Below are 20,959 nucleotides of genomic sequence, written 5' to 3' on the forward strand. Positions count from 1 at the left end.
TGGTTTTTGCACGGACAAATAAACCCGATGGGACCCCAAACTGGGAGGAGGTTACAATACCAACTGGGTCATACCAAATAGAGCAAATCAATAAAGAATTTCAACGCAGGATAAAATCGATCACAGGAAAGGAATCAAAAATCGCTATTACGGTTCATGAACCGACGTTATCGTCGACGATTGAAATAAGCACACCGGGGTATATGGTTGATATTTATAACAGTTCAATAAGAACCATACTAGGATGGCCTGAGAATCCACCCGCGGACACCCCCCCATCAACTATCCTCAAACACGATAACGGAGATGGTGGTAGGCATATTGCTCCATACAACGTAAATATCGCATCGGTGATAGCAATCAATCTAGTGTGTGATGTTATCGAAGGGAGTTACCAGGTAGATACCAAGCAATCAAATCAAGCTCAACAGGGGTATATCCTTTATTCATTTTCGCCAACAGCCCCTCCCGGATTTTTAATCGTTGAGAGCCCGATTAATCCGGTCTATATGCGATGCCATAATCGGTTTTTAACAAGAATTAATTTTAGACTTACCGATCAGTCAAATAACCTAATTGATCTACAAGAGGAGGAGTTAGTAATCACTCTGTTTGTAAGATCATTGTAAATAACTTCTTAGCAGCAGGGGGGGTAATGACATCGACGCGGTCGTCGATGTGCTTACCGGACGCTGACGACGCTGGGGATCGACGCGCAGAAGGTGTTAATTAAACCAAATGACGACGCGACGATCCCCCAACGACGACGTCGTTTTTTTTTTACCGGGCGCTGACGACACCGGATCCGCTGAGTGCAGAAAGTATTAATTAAGCCAAATGACGATTGGACAAAATGTCCGATTCGCCCCCCCTGCTGCTACAGTTCCAAGAAAACAGACGGGTCTCTCTATATGAAACTTATCTCTTTGATGGACGATAGCAGATCAGTCTGTTAAAGAAAATGGCACCAGATGCTAAGCGAAAGAGGCTTTAACCGTGTGACTTAAGAATGTTAGAGCAGCTAGATCTTTTTAAACTTCAAAACATGTCAGATCAGAAAAAGGACAAATTAACAGCACTTTAAAAATTACTTAATAAAAAGAATAATACGAGAGGGATGTAATACAAGACTGAGACTAAACATTACGATAATTGAGCAAGATAGACATGTACGTATTTGGTAGTGTTTGCTTTCTGGTATTCATGGATTTTGTCAGTTTGTGACAAGGATTTAGACCAGCTGCAGATCCAGGCAAGTAGCAAAACAAAAGTACATTTTTTTAATAGCGTTCTATACTGAGTAGCTTAGAACGCTGTATTATCACGGTACTTAATGTTGTTATCGGTAAATATTCCAACCGTTTTTGTACTGCTACATGGTTACAATTGATAAAGTTTTGATGAATTTTCCCTCTGTCTGTTCCTCTAACAATTCTCTTTCAACTGAAGTCCGTAAATGTAAATAAAACCGCATATGGTGACTGCCCCAGATTAACGTACCATGGGGAGACAACTCTACATTAACGTTGTATTTGCCTGACTTGGATATGGGGGCAGGGTCCAGTTTTTATGTACAAATTTAATGCCGTAATCAGAGACCTAGTATAAAAAATCATAAAAAATCAAATACACAAGTGAGGTCAAAAAGGTCCATATTTTTAGATACCTCATTCTTGGCATCCGTCCGTCTACGAGAGACGATGGCATAGCTCCAAAGTACACTTTTGCTTATCCTTCTTTTTAGCTCTCTTTTCAGCTTGCTTTATTCTTCTCTTTTCCTCTGCGTTTTGAACTCCCTGCCTGACAGCTAGACGCCAGCTGGAACGGTTGTTTGCACAGCTCTCCCAGTCGTTGACATTGATGTTTGCTGTCTTCATATCCTTCTTGCAAACATCTTTGTAGCGCAGATGTGGTCGTCCAGTTGGTCGTGCACCTTCTGCTAACTCCCCATATAACAGGTCCTTGGGAATGCGACCTGGGTCCATTCTCTTGACATGGCCGAGCCAGCGAAGGCGCCTCTCGCTGAGTATGGAGAACATGCTGTTCATGTTGGCGCGTTCTAGAACCTCTGTGTTGGGTACTTTGTCCTGCCACTGGATGTGCAGAATGCGCCGCAGACATCTCAGGTGGAAGCTGTTGAGTTTCCTCTCGTGTCTTGCATAGGTGGTCCTATACCTATATTAAAACAAAGCATAATAATAGTATTCACTTGACCAGAGAAGTCAATGGCAGTTCACAGCAGAAGAGGATCATGCACCCCAACCCCTATTTTATACCTGCATTTTTCACATCCAAATGCCATTTTTGACAGCATGTGGTGCTCACAGTGCAAACGCAAGCCCTTTCCCAGGATGAAAATTTTGAAAAACATTGTCTACTAAATAGTTGGATGCAATTCAGAATAGTTGTCATCCAAGCCGTTTTTGAGATACTCTAGTTGCCTTGAACCCACGTGTTTACTGCTATGGGAGGCTAGCTCTTCTTCCTAGCCAACTATTGGTATTTCATTATCAACATACTGCAGAGCAACTATGGAAGGTGTACATGACAGACATCAATTTCAAGAACAACACCAGCCCAAAACACCTAGTTCACAAATATATCCATATCTATCAATACTAAACAATAATAGCTGAAAAAGTCACACCATAGCCTTAAGTTAAGAAATTTGCCAGGGGCCAATTTATGAAACTGGACCCTGCCACCTTAAGGATTTGGCTGAAAATGGTTCATGTCAAAAGTTGTGTTTATATCACATATTTAGACATTATCTAGTACAGTGGCATAAAGGAAAACTTTTTGTGCACAAAACTGAAATGGTATTATGCTTTTAAAAAAGTTACCTCTTTGCGGCAAAAAGCACTGCATTATTTACATTGTGAATTATGACTGACTGCATTTCTTGAAAGATTTCAAATTGTTTGCAACCTACAATGCTCTTGGTCTTTGTTTACCGCCATAGCATCAGTACAAAATCAAAATTCCTTTACAATGTTTCATGAATGTCAAGAAGAGATCTGGAAGTTATAAATTTTAGGAGGGAATAACAGAAATGCTATGTTAGGTGTCAGTGACAGAAGTGAAAAGTTTCTCTAAACTCTTCTAGCAAACTTAAAGAAATCACACATTTAAGCAAATCATGTGCTTTAGAAGTACTCTTAGACTGATATAAAAGAAGTGGTTCCTAACTTTTCATTATCATTCTGGAGATGCTAATAGCGACATCATTGTTGTGTCAGTGAATATTGGGGGGGGGGGGTAATCGCAACACAAGTCTAGCTAGTCTGGAAAAGTCAAAGTTTAATCAATTAACATTAGACAATGCTGGAATATTGATATACTGATGTGTAGGACCCTAGAACTTACAAAGAGTGACATATCAAATAAATTCATTGATACATAGCCAATGAAATTGACCATACATATACAAATTACTCAATACAGTTTAACAGAGAAATTTCTTCTCAGACACCAATTTACTTACAACTGACTTTAATGTTTTCTGGAGTTTACAAAATCATAGTAAATAATAAGATAAGGTATAGAACAAATATTAATAGTGGAAAATCCAGTTCAAGATATAAAGCATATCACTGGCTTGGCTTTTGATAAGCACGTACCATAAAACAACTCCTGCAGAAGCTAAGTCTGTCTGTCAAAGTCACTCTCTTGTGCACTTAGATCAGAATGAGTATCTGGATGAGATTGAAGCTATTGTTTCTTTCAGCATGAATAACCGATTAATCCTAATCTCTTACTATGCAAACTGACACCTGCAAAAAGAAAAGAAACAAGTGATATTGATGTACTTTTAACATTCAGTGAAAACATAAGACTTTCAGAGGAGAAACTGTATGTGCGTTGTCAAACCCATGAAGCTGCCACTTAATTTTAAGCTTTTCCCCCTTTGTTAACTGAACCTAGAAATTTCAAGATATATACATAACACTGAAACATTTTCTATTATCACCCAAGTGTGAGATATGAATCTCTTATGTCAGCTTCAGAGTGGGGTCATGAAGGTAGAAACTATGTCGGTGTGCTAAAACTTTCATTCTTCTCACCAAAATATAGCAAGTAATATGCCATATGCATCATTATTTCTAAGACCGTTCCACTGGTGACATTCAATATTCACAACAGGATGTTTATGTATGATTCCTCAGAATTCTATCTGCTCCTGTGGAGTTAAATTACTTTAAAGAATACATGTTGACATGCTATGCAATTGTTTAGGTGTGTCTGTATTGAAATGTGAATATTATTCATAAAAATAGAGGTGCAAAACCTTGACAGCTACAGAAAGTGGAAGACAATACATTATGGTTACCATTTTGTTCCCATATTTAGAAAGTTATATCCAAAATATGCTACTTTGTCATGATGTAAACAGTTCTCACGTGGAGGTACAAAACACAGTTACCTCCCTCTCCAAAGAACATGACATACAACACTAAGTAATATATGGAAAAAGGAAGGAGATATAATAAAGCTAATGCATAAAAATTAGTTAAATATACACAAAGAAACAGAAAAGTATAATAGATGTGGCTGGCCGCACCATCAAAAAATGACCAATTTCCCTTAAGGGGGCAGGGTCCAGTTTTTATGTACAAATTTAATGCCGCAATCAGTGACCTAGTATAAAAAAATCATAAAAAATCAAATACACAAGTGAGGTCAAAAAGGTCCATATTTTTAGATACCTATATTAAAACAAAGCATAATAATAGTATTCACTTGACCAGAGAAGTCAATGGCAGTTCACAGCAGAAGAAGATCATGCACCCCAACCCCTATTTTATACCTGCATTTTTCACATCCAAATGCCATTTTTTGACAGCATGTGGTGCTCACAGTGCAAACGCAAGCCCTTTCCCAGGATGAAAATTTTGAAAAACATTGTCTACTAAATAGTTGGATGCAATTCAGAATAGTTGTCATCCAAGCCGTTTTTGAGATACTCTAGTTGCCTTGAACCCATGTGTTTACTGCTATGGGAGGCTAGCTCTTCTTCCTAGCCAACTATTGGTATTTCACTATCAACATACTGCAGAGCAACTATGGAAGGTGTACATGACAGACATCAATTTCAAGAACAACACCAGCCCAAAACACCTAGTTCACAAATATATCCATATCTATCAATACTAAACAATAATAGCTGAAAAAGTCACACCATAGCCTTAAGTTAAGAAATTTGCCAGGGGCCAATTTATGAAACTGGACCCTGCCACCTATGGTATGGCACGAACGTATTGCAGTAAATTGCAACTTACCTATAAGAAAGTCCACGCTTGCACTGGCAGCATATTTTCACAAAAAAAAAACGAAACGATCCAATGATTAAATGAACACAACAAAAAAATATATAAATTGAAATCCATGAATAGCAGTACAAATTTTTAAAAAATAGCTAAACATTGAACATTGTATCGGTTTTAAATGCACTGTGGGGAAGAAAAAAAAAAAGAGCAATGTTGTGTCACAACTGATTGTTGCATAACACAATGAAAGGTTGTCAATTGTCATGTTATGCTCATTTAACAAGATTGACAATCCCTAAGTGGAGGTGGGTGATGCTGGTGGTAACATTGTAGTCCTACAATGTAAGATGTATCACATGTTATTTACGTTTCAGTGCTATGTCTTACTACCCAAATAATGGCTTTGTATAGCGTGTTCCAATGTCAGTTGACATAGGAATGAGTAATCAAAGTTTCAGGAATATCTCGCCCACTCAGCAGCCCATATCGACACTCTTCCACAAATTGATAGGTATAATTAATATACTTACTGTGCTGTTTTTATCCTGGTGGAATCAAAATCTGACACTAGCAAATGGATGCATTTTCATGTTCTGTTGACATACATTTGAATTTGTTGAAATGCAACGGTACTCGAGGTATGCCAAAGTATGTTCAAGCAGGTTTGTATGGTGGATCTGTTTCTTGAATGAAACGAAATGTTGCTTACAGTTCCAATAGGCATAATATATTTTTTTATTCATTTGGTTAAAGAATAATATTTCAGCCTAACACAATTTTGGCATTCCTTGCTTTCATCTCTTTCCAGCCAACTGAAATGTAGGCCATCGAAACTTGAAAACAGGTTAATTTCTTTTGTGAGAATTTGGATTTATTAGAGAAAAGACATCAGAGTAAGTAAAGTCTGACTAAAACATCATGACTTTACTTTGTAGAAAAGCGTCATTATTGGTTGCCAATTTTGTGAGATATTCCTGAAAATGTTACTTTCGTTACGATGTTAGTTGACATCAAAACATGTTACACAGCACCATTAGTTAGACATAAGACCCTGATGCCCAAAACATAGATATCAGTTTCGTGGTCTTACATGTAGGACTAGTAACATTGAAGATTCATACTCAGATACAGGTAAGCTTTCTTCACTGCTCTCCAAATTATTTTTCTCGTTAGAATCATCTACATGATATGCAGAGGGACCCGAGAAGAAGAGATTATTATCATAGGTGATATCTTCAAACTTTCAGGGGCTGTATTACAATATTTCTTATTAAAAATAGGTCTTCTGACACATTAATTCTGCACTTACAAACTTCATGGATGAGAAAGCTGATTTTCTGACAGTCTCAGAACTGAAACTTGTGGATTTGTCTCTTAAGCTCTGTGCTTGTTTTTCACATTTAGAAGCCGATGAATGATTATCGCATGATAATAACATTCTTCTTCTTTGCTTGACTACAGTCAAGGAAAGGTGGAATAAATTTCTTTCTGTGCTTTTGGACAACTTTTGTTATGGTTATCTTTTTGAAGAAATCATCTAGCTCTTTCTCTGGTGCTTTGGTTTTCATAATAACATCTTCAGGGTAATACTGAGTTGTTGGTTGAGATGTTTCTGAACATTTTCTTTTTTCTTGACTGACATCATTTGCCACATAGTAAATGTTTGATGGTGCCTACTGTGAATCCATAATTTTCTTGTTTAAGAATGGATAAATTCCAAATTTTCCAGGAGCAGAAATTAAATTTTCAGGAGACATTGCCTTCAAGTAGGGTTTGCAGGTAAGTTTTGCAATGTCATATCTTGTAACTTGATGGCCAGGGTTCTTCTGCAGGAACAGCTGACATTCAGTGTTGTACATTGATTTGAAGGGTCCAGATGTCCAGAGGCTGGGTGATATGGCTTGTATGAGTTGGCAAGACGAACAGAATGACATTATTTTCCTTTGCACAGTCAAGAAGTGTTTAAAGATATATGTGACTTATATCCATCGTACATTATGAGGGAGGGCTGTGAGTTCATTCATCGACTATTCCATTGTGCGTTGCAGGGTTTGGTAATTTTGAAATATGGCTTGAGTTGGACCAACCACTGTCTGAAATCTCACCTACGTAGCCAGGAGGAGCCACTTCTAAAAATGTATCATTCCACTTCTTCCCAGGGAATACAAAGCACAGGCAGGAACCTACAAATTCAAAAGGGCCTGGTCAATAAAATTGCTGAAAATTGAAGTAATGAAAGAAACAATTAATTGTGTGTGTGTGTGTGTGTGTGTGTGTGATTTGGATTTTTAACGTAGCTTTAACAATTTTTCAGTCATATTGCTACAATGTCTGCACTGTGGTTATTAATAGTGATGTCTAGCAATGGGGCTTTGTGCCGCAGACATAAGGCATCATATCCCACCCAGTCACATTATTCTGACTCAAGTTGACCAGTCCTAGTATCAGCCCCTTAATGCTGAGTGCCTTGTGAGGCAGCTGCTAGTACCATTTTATAAGTCTTTAGTATGACTTGGCTGGGGTTCAAACCTGCAGTCTCCCACATCCCAGGTGGATGCTTCAACCACCTAGCCCACCAGAGCAATGCTTTAATTAATTGCCATTTAAAGACGTGTTTATCTAAATGTAGAAAATGACTGAAGTGTTGGTACTAATTGTTCATATGACCTCTCCTTTAACTGGATACTAAAAATTAAACAAAGAGAAAGGTTCATGCATATATTAAAAAAATATGAAATGATCATAGACAAAAGAAAATAAAGTACATCCACATTATTGTCATATAATCATGTATGCAATAGGCCAATCAATATCTAACAGAAAGTTAAACTGTTAATATTGCTATACATGAAGTAATACTTATACTGAAGTTAAAATGTCAACACCTCACTAACTTAATTATGTTTTAAAGCAAAAATAACAGATTTCTCAAGATTTTCAGTATTTAGCAGCATCCAGGTAAACCTAGCATCTAGTATGTCTTGTATTTCAACTGGATAGAAATAATATTACAAAGATGCAGGCTGGGTCTTCCATTAGATTTAAAGTGGGAGGGTGTGTTGCCAAAGTATCTGGGGGGCTTGGTGACCTCCCCCAATGGTGATGCAGGATTTTTTTTTTTTTAAAGTAGTGTGGTGTAAAGTAAAAGTAGCCAGGTAAATTAGCAGCTCCTGGCTGATAAAGAATGCCCACAGATTTTGAGTAAAATTAAATAACAGTTGACAAAAGATACTACATCTACATTACTGCGATATATATTGTGTACCGATAAGATGAGTTTGTAATGGCATGTAGATAGGCCAGTTTGGGTAGTGCGAGTTTGTTGATGGCTGAGAATGTTAGTGGGACAAGTGGGCTTTGGGCATAGTAGATCTGTAATTGTCATAAAATTTTTATAAACTTTTAATTTGTATGTAATTAAATATTAGATATTTATTATGGTCATCTGCAGAAATTGCATCTATTTTCTGGAAATCACACAGAAGACCTTTTTAACTTGCTTTGTTTTAAAGTGGTTTTACTTTGATGAACAAATCCAATTTGTTCCATTTCATTTTTAAATTAGAAAAATTTGTTACGTGCTTTCTTTTTTATTTTATCAACAATGGGTAATGGTATGTCATCATCTTGTCTGATTATTCTGCTGCACTTCCTCCCACCACAAATCACTCAATTCCCGGCTAATGAGGAAAACCCATGCCTCATCTGTTTGATCTATAAGCGGACTTCACCCTTTTCTGTCAGGCTAGAAAGAAAAAAAAACAAACAAACTTGAATGTAATACTTAAGGCAGAGTATATTGTTCTATTTCGGGGAAAAACTACAAACTGATCTGTATCAATTTTTTTTTGACAAAGAAGTATGCAGTCTGTGGTCTCGTACCTGAATGTAATATGAACTAAATAACTAAGCATATTCAAGCAAACAAAGTGCATTGTTTGCTGAAAATAAATTCTAAATCTGTTAATTTTAATGAATCGTTACCATTTCATATACCGGTGACACATTATTTGCTCAGGTTATCCCATCACATGATAACAGTCGGTTCATTTTCATAAATGAAATTCAAAATGGCTGCCTCTGTGACACAACTGAGTTTCTTTGGTTCTTTTGTTTTAGTGCATAAAGCAACTGTTAGATCTGGGTCTGTGGTTTAAAAATTATGAGTAACACATTTATATAAATGAATTATGACTCTTAAATTTTATCTTTTTTTTTCTTCTTCAGCTAAGATATTACCAAAATGGCTGCAGGAGGGGCAAGAAATATGGTTTGTATGCAGCTCATTGTCCCACCTTGCCCATTAAGCGATGCGCCTTATCCTGTACTTATGAAGTTGGCACGTAGCATCGACACAGTGAACAACAATCATGGTCATGGATGTATGATTCTGGCAGACTTACTTGGATGTTCATCAGATGACATCCGGTCCATTATGGTAGGTGATGGAATTAGAATTACTCAGATTTTATTGGTATATCAGGACATTCAAGACTATTGATACTTCATGACTTCAAGTCAGAATTGTATGCTTGTTCTGAAATCAGATTCTGATGAAATGGAATAAGTGAAGCATGAATTTTGTTCACATTTTCTGTATTATATACTCCATGAATTTTATTTGTGTTGTGTGTGTTATATAATCCATGAATTTTATTCCTGTTGTGTGTATTATATGATCCATGAATTGTATTCATGTTTTGTGTTATATAATCCATGAATTGTATTCCTGTTTTGTGTTATATAATCCATGAATTGTATTCATGTTTAGTGTATTATATAATCCATGAATTTTATTCATGTTGTGTGCATTATATAATCCATGAATTTTATTCATGTTTAGTGTGTTATATAATCCATGAATTTTATTCATGTTGTGTGTATTATATAATCCATGAATTTTATTCATGTTTTGTGTGTTATATAATCCATGAATTTTATTCATGTTGTGTGTATTATATAATCCATGAATTTTATTCATGTTGTGTGTATTATATAATCCATGAATTGTATTCGTGTTTTGTGTATTATATAATCCATGAATTGTATTCATGTTTTGTGTGTTATATAATCCATGAATTTTATTCATGTTTTGTGTGTTATATAATCCATGAATTTTGTTCATGTTTTGTGTGTTATATAATCCATGAATTTTATTCATGTTTTGTGTATTATATAATCCATGAATTTTATTCATGTTTTGTGTTATATAATCCATGAATTTTATTCATGTTTTGTGTTATATAATTCATGAATTTTATTCATGTTTTGTGTGTTTTATAATCCATGAATTTTCGTGTTTTGTGTATTATATAATCCATGAATTTTATTCAATGTTTGTATATCACTGAATTTTATTCATACTTTGTGTGTTATATGCTCCATGAATTTTTGTCGCATTTTGTGTATTATGTACTCCGGGCAACGAAAACCATATTCCATTGACAATGGAAAGGTAAAGTTTCAATGAGTCCAAGATTGCTGGACAAGGGGCTTCTTTTAGCCTTACTTCCAAATGATATTCATTTGGGAATACTTTAGAGAAAAAGTTGTTTGGTTACCCAAACACAGTGGAATGAGCAATCATATATACAGGGAACTTGCTTTGTTGTAACACAGATTTGGTTGTGTCATGGCTACTGATTTTATTTTGTAGTTATTCCTTATCCCATGACACTACTTGAATCATCGGTCATGTTGTTTAATAACAGAAATTTAGTTTAGTTTTAGGTACAATGTAACCTTGCTATAGCATGCTCCGTTATAACAAGAATTTTTATATTACACGGTGGTGGTGTGGCTACCAAAGTTTCATATACATGTAGTTTTCTCGTACACGGGGGAAAAAATCTTTCCTAAAAGTAGAAAAAATATGTTTAAAGCTTATTATCATTTTATAGAAGAGATTGCATACAAATAATACAAGACGACTGTGGCGTGGCTCCTGAAATTGTATATGTATTTTTCATGTACACGAAAGTACGAAAAATAACATGTAAATATACACCATTGGTTTGGAGCAGAGAAATGTAGAGGCCCCATGAAAGGAAGCTGCAAACTGGATATAAATAGCACTGAAATTTATCTATTGTTACATAATTACTTTGTCCCAGAAACCATCTAAACAGTGCAGTGTCATATCATAATCTGCTTATCTTGACATCTAGCATGAATACTGTATGTTGTGAGATATCCCCTTTTTTGTTGTTGACACATCTGGTAACTGAGATGAACTGGACAAGGCATTATCTCATAATCTATCATTCATCAGATATTCAGACGCTCGCTAGTAATTAATATATTGACATAGACTGACATTTATATGTGGTTGGTAAGTAAAATTCCTCATCTTTTCACTCAGAATTAAATCCTTCAGAACGCTCACATTTTCTGTAATAATCCCTGTCAGCAGACCAGAACACTTGCTTCTCTATCATCCATTGACCCATTGTTAAATTTCTGAGACATGCGTGGAAGGCAGCATCATGCAGCTACCACAAATGTAAAAAAAAGACATCTTACTTATTGGTTTATTCAGCAGGCAGGGAGGAACAGTAACTAGAATAATCCAAACGACAGCCAATTCCTTCTTTCCAAAGCTGTCCTTTAGCAGTGATTTCAATAACGCATGCACCCTTCATCAAAGACAGCCAGCTACAATCTTCAATAAAAACAAAGAACTTTTCTTCAAAGGAAGTCAGTACCAAACTTAAATAAAAGTAATGGTATCTGATGGATTTTTGCATTTTCCAATGTGACTGGATCATGTTAACTGGGCCACGAAAGTTTCCTTTTTGCAGGGAAAAAGTTTATGCTTACAAACGCTACCAATGGCGGCTTAAAACACAATCTAACTTTTACCGATTTAGGACATACTGAAAAGTAAATGTGCTTCATCATTCGTTACATGGTTGTGCTATGTTTATCCACTGCCTTCAGACCAATATGACCTGTGACAAAATTATTGAATATTTTAAATCTGTATGTGTGCATATTTTCGATGGAATCAATTGTATTGTGGATTCAATGTATGTGATGAGATTTGCGGGTCAGTACACGGTGTTTATACTCTATTCATGCTATACATTAGACATATATATATATATATATATATATATATATAAACAGTATTCACATAATTGTACCAGTTCGCGGTTTTCTAAAAGAAAGTAAACTATTATATATGCCTTGTCTGTTTTCACTGCATGTGTACTTCTCATTTAATACGCATCGATTTAAGATGGTGACTGTGCCGATGAAGCACATGTATAATAATGCCCGCATTTATTACCTACCATCCCCCTGCAAATTGTTTGGGGTACATGCATCATCTTCTACAGCTAATTGACCTGTTTGTTTATAACCCGTTTCGGTCTATGACATGGTTGGGTTCCCAACTACTGTGTTATAGCGGGGTCACACTGTATCTATAGCATAACAGGTCATAGTGTTCTTATACTTAATTCTCAAAGGAACTATTACAATTCTGATTGTAACGTAAATTGCGAGATAGCAAAGTTATTAATGTGTTTGACTACCATTTTGTTTATTCCTGTTGCATCCCATGATATGTATAGTGTTCATCTAATTTTCATATATTATTTTTTTAGTGTGTTTTGGTTCATAATATAACCACCAGTTTCTTACTGTACTGCAGGCAGATACAAAACGCACTTGGCAGTTATCATATTGGCCACAACTACCACATTTTAGCAGGTTTTACCTGTACATTGTTTTGCATTCAGATTGGCAGAGGATAAGAAATGTGTGGATTTAGATGCAATTTTATATTTTCAAGAGCTGTTAAAATTTAATGTTGAAGTATACATATAAACAGGAATGTTTGGATAATTTGGATGGTGATGGCATGTGCAATAAAAGCGAGAGGATTTGCTTTCTGATATTCATGTTATATATTATTTTTTTTCTAGACGCGTGCTGAAAGGGACTTTCGTAATGGTTTTAGCCCCACCATGATACTGTTTAATGACCTCAAAAACCAGTATTCTCCTGCTGTTACCTTGAGGGACATTGAGAAGGCCTTGCTTAAAATGAACTTGGAAGCTGTTAATGTTCTCTATAATACAGGTATGTTGTTTGAGGGATTAAAAACTCCCATACCAATAGCAGAGGAAGCAGTGTTTTGTAGCTTTCTAAATATACTCAGGTCCATGGTTTGGAAACTCAGAAATTAAATTTTGTACATTTTATTTTATTACTGTCATAAGTAGATGTGACCATATTTGATTTTTGGATCATCAATTCAGATTTAAGCTTAATGGTAAAAGACTAAAAATCGTATAACATGGCTGTCGAACATTGTTCATCCATTAGTTTGTTATTGCTACTACTACACAACTGGGAGGATTGCCAAGAAACTTTGTACATGTATTCATTACAAGGTCCAGTTGGTCCTAAATAAAAATAATCCTCCGTCACAAAATATGGCTGCCAGTGTAGCTATATTGAAAATCTTTTTTATTGTAATTATTTCTGCACAGTTTTGACAAAAGTACACATTGTTGTGAAAACCACATGATACTGAAATATGACCCTGTGCAACATACGAAACTATCAGTGGAACGGTAAGGGCCCTTAAGGATTTCTTTAGTTTTGCTAATTGGTCTTCTTTTCCTTTTCTTCTCATTAATTTTTGTTCCTTTTTAAAATAAATAGTATACAATTATGTTCTCAAGACCATAATATTTTTCAGCAAAAAACAATTTTTACCCAGTAGATTTCATCAGTTTGACAATTTTAAGTAGTTTTGTGTTAAAAATCTACTTTAAAAGAAAAGACTTTTCTAAGGATATATAAATTCAAGGGTTGGTCGTGATATTACTTGATTTCAGTATAAAATGCTCGTCCACATGATGAAGTGATCAAATGTGTAACATTTTAATACGAAAAGGTTTATCCTAAGCATTTGTGATCATGATTCTCGTACATGTTATGACCCAAAATAAGTTCCACATGCCTAGTGATCTTGATCTTCTGCCAGATTAAATATGCAAAGAAGAAAGTGCGAACCCATTTATGGCAAAAATTGCAAGGCAGAGCCATTTTATGTAATGTCTGTTCCACTGGTGTAAATTGTTTTGATTTCCAATCTCAGATGATTAATATTTACAAGACTATATACAGCTTCACAGTATGTTTGTTTTACATTTACCCTAAAAATGCAAAAGCGAAGCACGCAAGGTGATCAAAAGCATTTAAAAGTCACCGAAAAAATGAAAACTTCACCTTTTTCTGTTTGGAGAGTGAAAACGACTTCGCCCTGTAATTCTTTGGCTGTACGTTGAGTAGCTCTGTCTTTTGACATGTACCCTCACCTTGGCCAGTTATTTCTGGTGTTGTTCCCCAAGGCGAAATATAGGCATCAAGCCATCAGATAGCTGGTTTTGATTTCAGTTGTGTTGACAAATTAACTCTGCACTTTCAGAGGCATGTGTTTTGATAGCTAATTGACCATTAACCCTTTCTCGAGTAAGCTGTAGCAGAGATCTGTTAACCCTTTACCTCACAGAGCATAGTGACAAAGTGCAGTGTGCTATAAATAGAACACCTGTTACCTAGTCGACAGCATACGCATAGTCCTGCCTGTGAACTGTTAAGCAATGTAGTGTATGTTAAGTTTAACAGCTATTTTAACCATTTTACATTTTTGGTACACATCTATTATTTGTGGAAAAATCTAAGAGTAAAGTCTGTTTGTTTTGGCTGCGTAATTATTTTTCACTGAAGAATATTTAAAGTGCTTCAAAATCTTGAGAGAACTCGTTCACCGTCATGTCAGTGAGGCCGCGTGACCAACCGTAGCTGCCATTTCCTATACTCAAAATTTACATGTTTTTCATCTGCGTCTACATCACTAAGTCATCTGAATTTGATAATTTATAAAAACTAATTGCTGCCTACATCAATATCAGAGCCTTTACCTAAGTTATTGAATCTTTCATAGTTGTGATTCTTATCATGAAAACTTCGTAAATACTGAATAAAATCCGCAACTACTATTTTGGAGAGTGGAGATTATGACCCAGTTACTTTAAATAGCAGATATCGACCAGTGCATAAACAGCGACCATGTGATCTGACGTAATTGTCATTTGCAGAAATGAATGTAATATCTAATGAGGGGTTTTCCCCGAAGGTGGCACTACGAAAACCAGCTCAAAATGGCTGATGTTTACAGCAGGCGTCAAAAAGGCGCTTCCATGCGAATGGAGTAGAGGCGTCAAAAGGCTCTTCCATGCGAATGGAGTAGAGGTGTCCAAAGACGCTTGCATGAGATAAAGGGTTATATATGTCTCTGGTTATAACAACTATCACTGGCTGATTTCTGTAGATTATCATTTGATGATGAAAACAAAAATTTGTGTTTTGAAACTTAAACAATATTACGTAAATATCAATTTTTGTTTTAAGAATAGATTCTGTGACCAGAAGAATTTAACTGCCATGTGTGCATTATTTATAAACTCAGTCATTGAGACACAATAATAACATTGCTGTGTCTGGGAAGTACCACTCTGTTCGATTCTGTTTTTGTAAATATTTGGGCAAATATATGAAGGAAAATATTCAGTTCATAGAAAGCAAAGTCTAAATATTAATATATTATTGAAGATTTAGCATACAAATGCGATTGTGTAGGTCACAAACGTATGGGGCAATGCTTTGTTACGGAAATCAAGAAGTTCTGTAAGGTCAAAGTTATTTATGGATGGGCAGACAGATTGTGAAAATACTGAAAAAAGCAACAAAGCAAATACTATCTAACCAATGTCTAATGTAACTACACGTACATAGACAGATAATAAAGCCAAAAATTTGCAATCCAATGAATGGACTGTTGGAAGGAAGCTAAAATGTGAGCTGACTTTACTACACGTATGTAGACAGATAATAAAGCCAAATATTTGCAATGCTATGAATGGGCTGTTGGAAGAAAGCTAAAGTGTGAGCCTTTACACCAAGAAAGTCCCTATTTCTAAAATTAGATGCACACGTATGTTGGGTATTTCAGTTGGGTTTCACAAAAACAAAATTCCTGATATTGATATGTGCATCTAAATGACTAATTGAGCTGGTTTAGTCCAGTACTGATTGTTATAAGTATATATAATGATTAAAGAAATCAATTTTTTTTTAAAATTCCTAAATTGTGTATCCAATTGAGCTGGTTTAGCCTGGTACTTGAAGTGCTTAGTAGATTATATATACTAATGATATATATAATGTTAAAATAAAATTGCAGTTTACAACTCAGCTCCTTGAGGTTGAAAGACTTACCTGAAATAGCTCAGATGTGAAATGAATACCATGTTTTAAATATGTCTGCCATAAAGCAGTGTGTATTATAATGTTGTCATTCTGTCTTCCCATCCATAACAGTTTGGTGAAGAAAAACATCAACTTATATATATATATATATATATATATATATATATATATATATATATATATATATTGAATTTTAGGCATCAACTTCGTGTCCGCTCCAATCGCCTAGTGGCTAGAGCATCTGCCTCGGATGTGGGAGGTCATGGGTTTGAACCTCATCCAAGTCATACCAGAGACTTATAAAAATGGTACTAATAGCTGCCTAGTTAGGCGCTCACCATTAAGAGTTAGTGTTAGGACTGGTCAGTATGATGTTAGGATGTTAGGATAATGTAACTGGGTGGGACATCATGCTACATGCCTGTGCACGATGCCCTAGTGCTAGACATCACTATAAACTGCTACACTGCAAATTGCATACACACACATATGCATCAGCTTGGCAGTATTTACTTTATTATTACACTTGCTGTGCATTTATGAACTAAAATGCATGAGCAGAATGCATCAAAATGCTCCCTTTTATAGAAAGGTATATGGCTTCAGATGAAACTTTATGCAATTAATATGCCTGTCAGGCAACCAGCACTCTGCCTTGAACAGTGGTCAGGGCACAACTCTGCTTTAAATGTGCATTGTTATTAAATGTATGTGGTTCCGTTCTTTGAGGTATATGGAACTCTGTAGTTACCACGAGTTAGAACCATTTAGTAATATTGTTAAAAATTGAGGTTGCATGGAAGAATATATTGGACATATTTAAAACTTGTTTACAGTGTTAAACATATTGTATTTTTTCAATTTATTTCAGAAAATCATTTGAAAATACAACGGGCATACTGTGAATTCTTAGGATTTAATAATTCCATTGACATCAATACAGAGAATTCTATCTGCAACTGTTTTAACTGTCTTCGTGACAATTCAAATATGCAGCACAATCAAAGTTTCAATAATGGTGTATCCCATCCTAATGTTTCTCAAAGGCAACATGGCTTTTTGGAAGTGTCGAGAGCGGGCAATCCAAGAAGAATGCCTGCCAATGCTCCTGATACTATTCAAGATGATTATGTTGGGTCGGATATATGCCAGGAACGACCAGTACCACCTCATTCAGCATATTACTTCACTACAAATGAATCTGGATGTTTTGAACATCAGCCTCACTCAGAGAGAATACACGCTGCTCGTGGCACACTCTCACCACTTTTCATTTCACCAGATAGAGTTGAAAGGGAGCCCAGCATAGCCCCTCCATGTATTCAGTCACAGGAGGAAAGGAATGTGCATGTGATGAGACGTTTGACTAGACAAATATCTGAGTATCAACAATGTCAAAGAATTTGTGCTGAGAGAACTGTACCACGAGATTTGAGCAATGAAGTGACTGAATGTATTTGCCCGGAGGACAGTGTTGATAATGAGGAGGATTATTGTACATGTGGAATAACGTCTTCCAAGAGTCTTCATTCAGGCATGCCAGGCAATAATCAGGGCCAACAGCTAACCTCGCAACATTTGCATGATGAAACTTTCGTAAAGTCCCCTTATGATCAGGGAGCCGTAGATTATAGTGAGTGTACATGTCATTCACAAGCAGACCTCCAAAACAACAACATACTACTGAATAATAACATGGACAACAAACGCAGCTTAATGGATGAGACAAAGACAAAGGCTTTTTGCGATAAAAGCAAAAATGGCAGCTGTCTCTGCTCATTGATTCCCTGCCAGACTGGTCCTGATTTATCTGTGTTTGTTACCTACAGTAGGCACAGTCTAGAGCATGTACAAGAGGTCATAGAACTCTGCAAAAAGCTTAAAGGATATGGAATACGTGTGCGGGTGGATTTTTCAGGTGACAAAGCACTGGACTTGTTTCAAAACAAATATGACTGGTTGGATGCAAATTTAAAAATAGTAAGTAGAAGTTTGCATTTTGATTCATACACTTGATTTACTTTCTTCAAAGTTATTGATAATCATTGTCGAAATTCATGTATCTACAGAGTAACAGGGTACAGGATTTTAAAACTAGGTATACCGGACTCCCATTTTGGTAAAAATAGGAGTCCCACCATCAAATGTTGCAGTCCCTAATTTCCTACAGAATCATTACAGCCTAGCTTCATTACAACAGTCCATTAACAGGATCGCAAATTTATGGTTTGGGATGCACCAGTTTATTAGATTGTCTGTTTTCCTAAATCATCGGGCAAATATATTCAGAAAAAAATATACAAATCATTGAAACCAAAGCCTAGGTATTATTTTATTGAAGATTTACTTTAAAATGCAAATTATGTAGGTCAGAAACGTATGGGACAATGCTATATTGTGGAATTTGCGATATGCGCTTTAAGATCTAAGCTGTTTTCTGACCTGACACGTATTTGCGAAAATGTGGGAAAAAACAGCAAATCAGATACTGTTTATTTGCCTAAAATTACTACAAGTGCATATACAAATAAATAATCTTTAAATGTGCAATCCTGTCAATGGACTGTTGTAATGAAACTATATTATAGTGAGTGATTACATTATGAAAACGTCTCCATCTAAAAACATATGCACTCACATTTGTGTTGATTCTGTAGGAAAGAAGGAACTTTTGATGGTGGGATTCCTATTTTTACCAAAATGGGAGTCCTGGACTAGCGAGACCTCTGAATACATTTCGCTACAACACTAGAACTGGGCTAAGGCGAGGGGCATTTTAAAAAAATGTGGTATGGTCAGTCAATGTACCTCTTAAATAATCACAGGGCAAAGTCATTTTCACTTTCCTAACAGAAGAAGGCAAGGTTTACATTTTTAGGTGACTTGTCACCCATATATGATTGGCATTTTGTCATAGTCTCAACATGTCTTGATTCTGAGGTCACATGCACTGCTTATTCCACTACATTCGGAAATAAACACAATAACAAAAGCTAAAGTTGTTTATTTGATGTACTTTTATAAATAACCACATTTACATCTCTGGGTCTTTCAGACTCTGAATTCAATCACTGTAAATATCAGTACATTTTACCACCTGGCCACCAGTCAAAGCCTTTGAAATTGCCGCACAGCTTTGCATCATGTTTTTATATGTACGCTTATAAAATGGCAACATGTATGTACATCAAGGGGTCTTTCAGTCTGAATTCTGTCATTGCAAATATCAGCACAGCTAATTAATCAACACATTTTCCCACAAAGTAGGTGGCTGAAGCAGGATGGCAAGTCTTTGAATTATCCACACACCTATTATATGTGTATGGAGGACTCCCGCCTCAGTGATTTTCTGTGTCCCAGATCAAAAATTGGCGACCAATAATGCGTAATTAAGCCTTTCTAAGATCACTGATTAAGTGATTTAAATTTATGTATCTACCAGGTAAAACAACAACACAAGGTCAATATGTCATTCAGCGATTTAAATTCATGTCTCTACAAGTTAACACTACAATACAAGGCCAGTATGTCATTCAGTGATTTTTAGTGGCTCTCTGTCTATTTCCCTCAAAATTCAATTTTACAGAAGAATACAAGTGAGAACTGTATGTAGTGGTAAGTAAATTGTCGTATATCACATGTTACCAGGATCAGTGTACATTTTGCATAATTGAACCATTGCTACATTTTCAGACAAAACAGGGGACATAGTAATTTCTATTTTGTCCTTCCAACCATTAATTTGTCCAACTTAGTGTCTGTCATACATTCATTTCTGATGCATGATTTTAAAGCCAGTTGAAATGAGTGAACTTGATTAAACTGCCTTGCATATTTTCACTATGAGGCATGTCATGTACCACATTGTGGATCCATTTTGCATGGGTCATTATATTCAGAATACTATATTTGGGATTCTGTATCCAATGTGAAGGTCACAGGTCAGTGTGAAGGTCACAAGTCATTGTGAAGGTCACAGATCAGTTTTATTCTACTTGATTACAGTAGAGTTGTTAGAGTTGATGAAACTTGGTATGTGTACTTCACAATCCTGTCAACCCAGATACTTCACAATCAGATCCACACAGGAACCTCGTAGTCCATTCAGCCTAGTAGTATCACAATTCAAGGTCAACATAGTCATTTCACTATTTAAGGTCAAAGCCTGTGTCTATCGTTGTGACTTTTGTAATACCTCACCACATAAAGTGTGGATACATGAACTGAAATTGCTTGTTTTTAGCATCATAACATACATTAGACATAACTTAAATTTGTAAGAGTTTTTTAATTCATTTCTTAAATGCTGTTTTCATCTTAGCAATAATCTTAAGCAGATGATGATTCACTACCAAACAGAACATGTCTTCAGATGCTTACATGTTGGTGGTGACAAATTTCAG

General features: G+C 35.8%; 1 protein-coding gene across 2 annotated transcripts in view; it reads left to right on the forward strand.

Moving 5' to 3' along the window:
• Positions 1-20,959, forward strand: part of LOC149787028 (uncharacterized) — a 40,280-nt gene that overhangs the window by 16,214 nt on the left and 3,107 nt on the right. The window contains exons 1-4 of one of the 2 annotated variants that reach the window (XM_089977574.1): positions 942-1,252; positions 9,495-9,705; positions 13,199-13,355; positions 17,428-18,536. In XM_089977574.1, coding sequence (XP_089833700.1) covers positions 9,511-9,705; positions 13,199-13,355; positions 17,428-18,536 — 1,461 coding nt within the window. In that variant the 5' untranslated portion in view covers positions 942-1,252; positions 9,495-9,510. Of the gene's footprint in view, positions 1-941; positions 1,253-9,494; positions 9,706-13,198; positions 13,356-17,427; positions 18,537-20,959 lie in introns of those variants that run through there. The other variant, XM_089977573.1, reaches the window with a different exon arrangement.

Source organism: Sinohyriopsis cumingii, chromosome 12, assembly GCF_028554795.1.
Source record: "Sinohyriopsis cumingii isolate HCF-2022 chromosome 12, ASM2855479v2, whole genome shotgun sequence".
Classification (NCBI taxonomy): Eukaryota; Metazoa; Mollusca; class Bivalvia; order Unionida; family Unionidae; genus Sinohyriopsis; species Sinohyriopsis cumingii.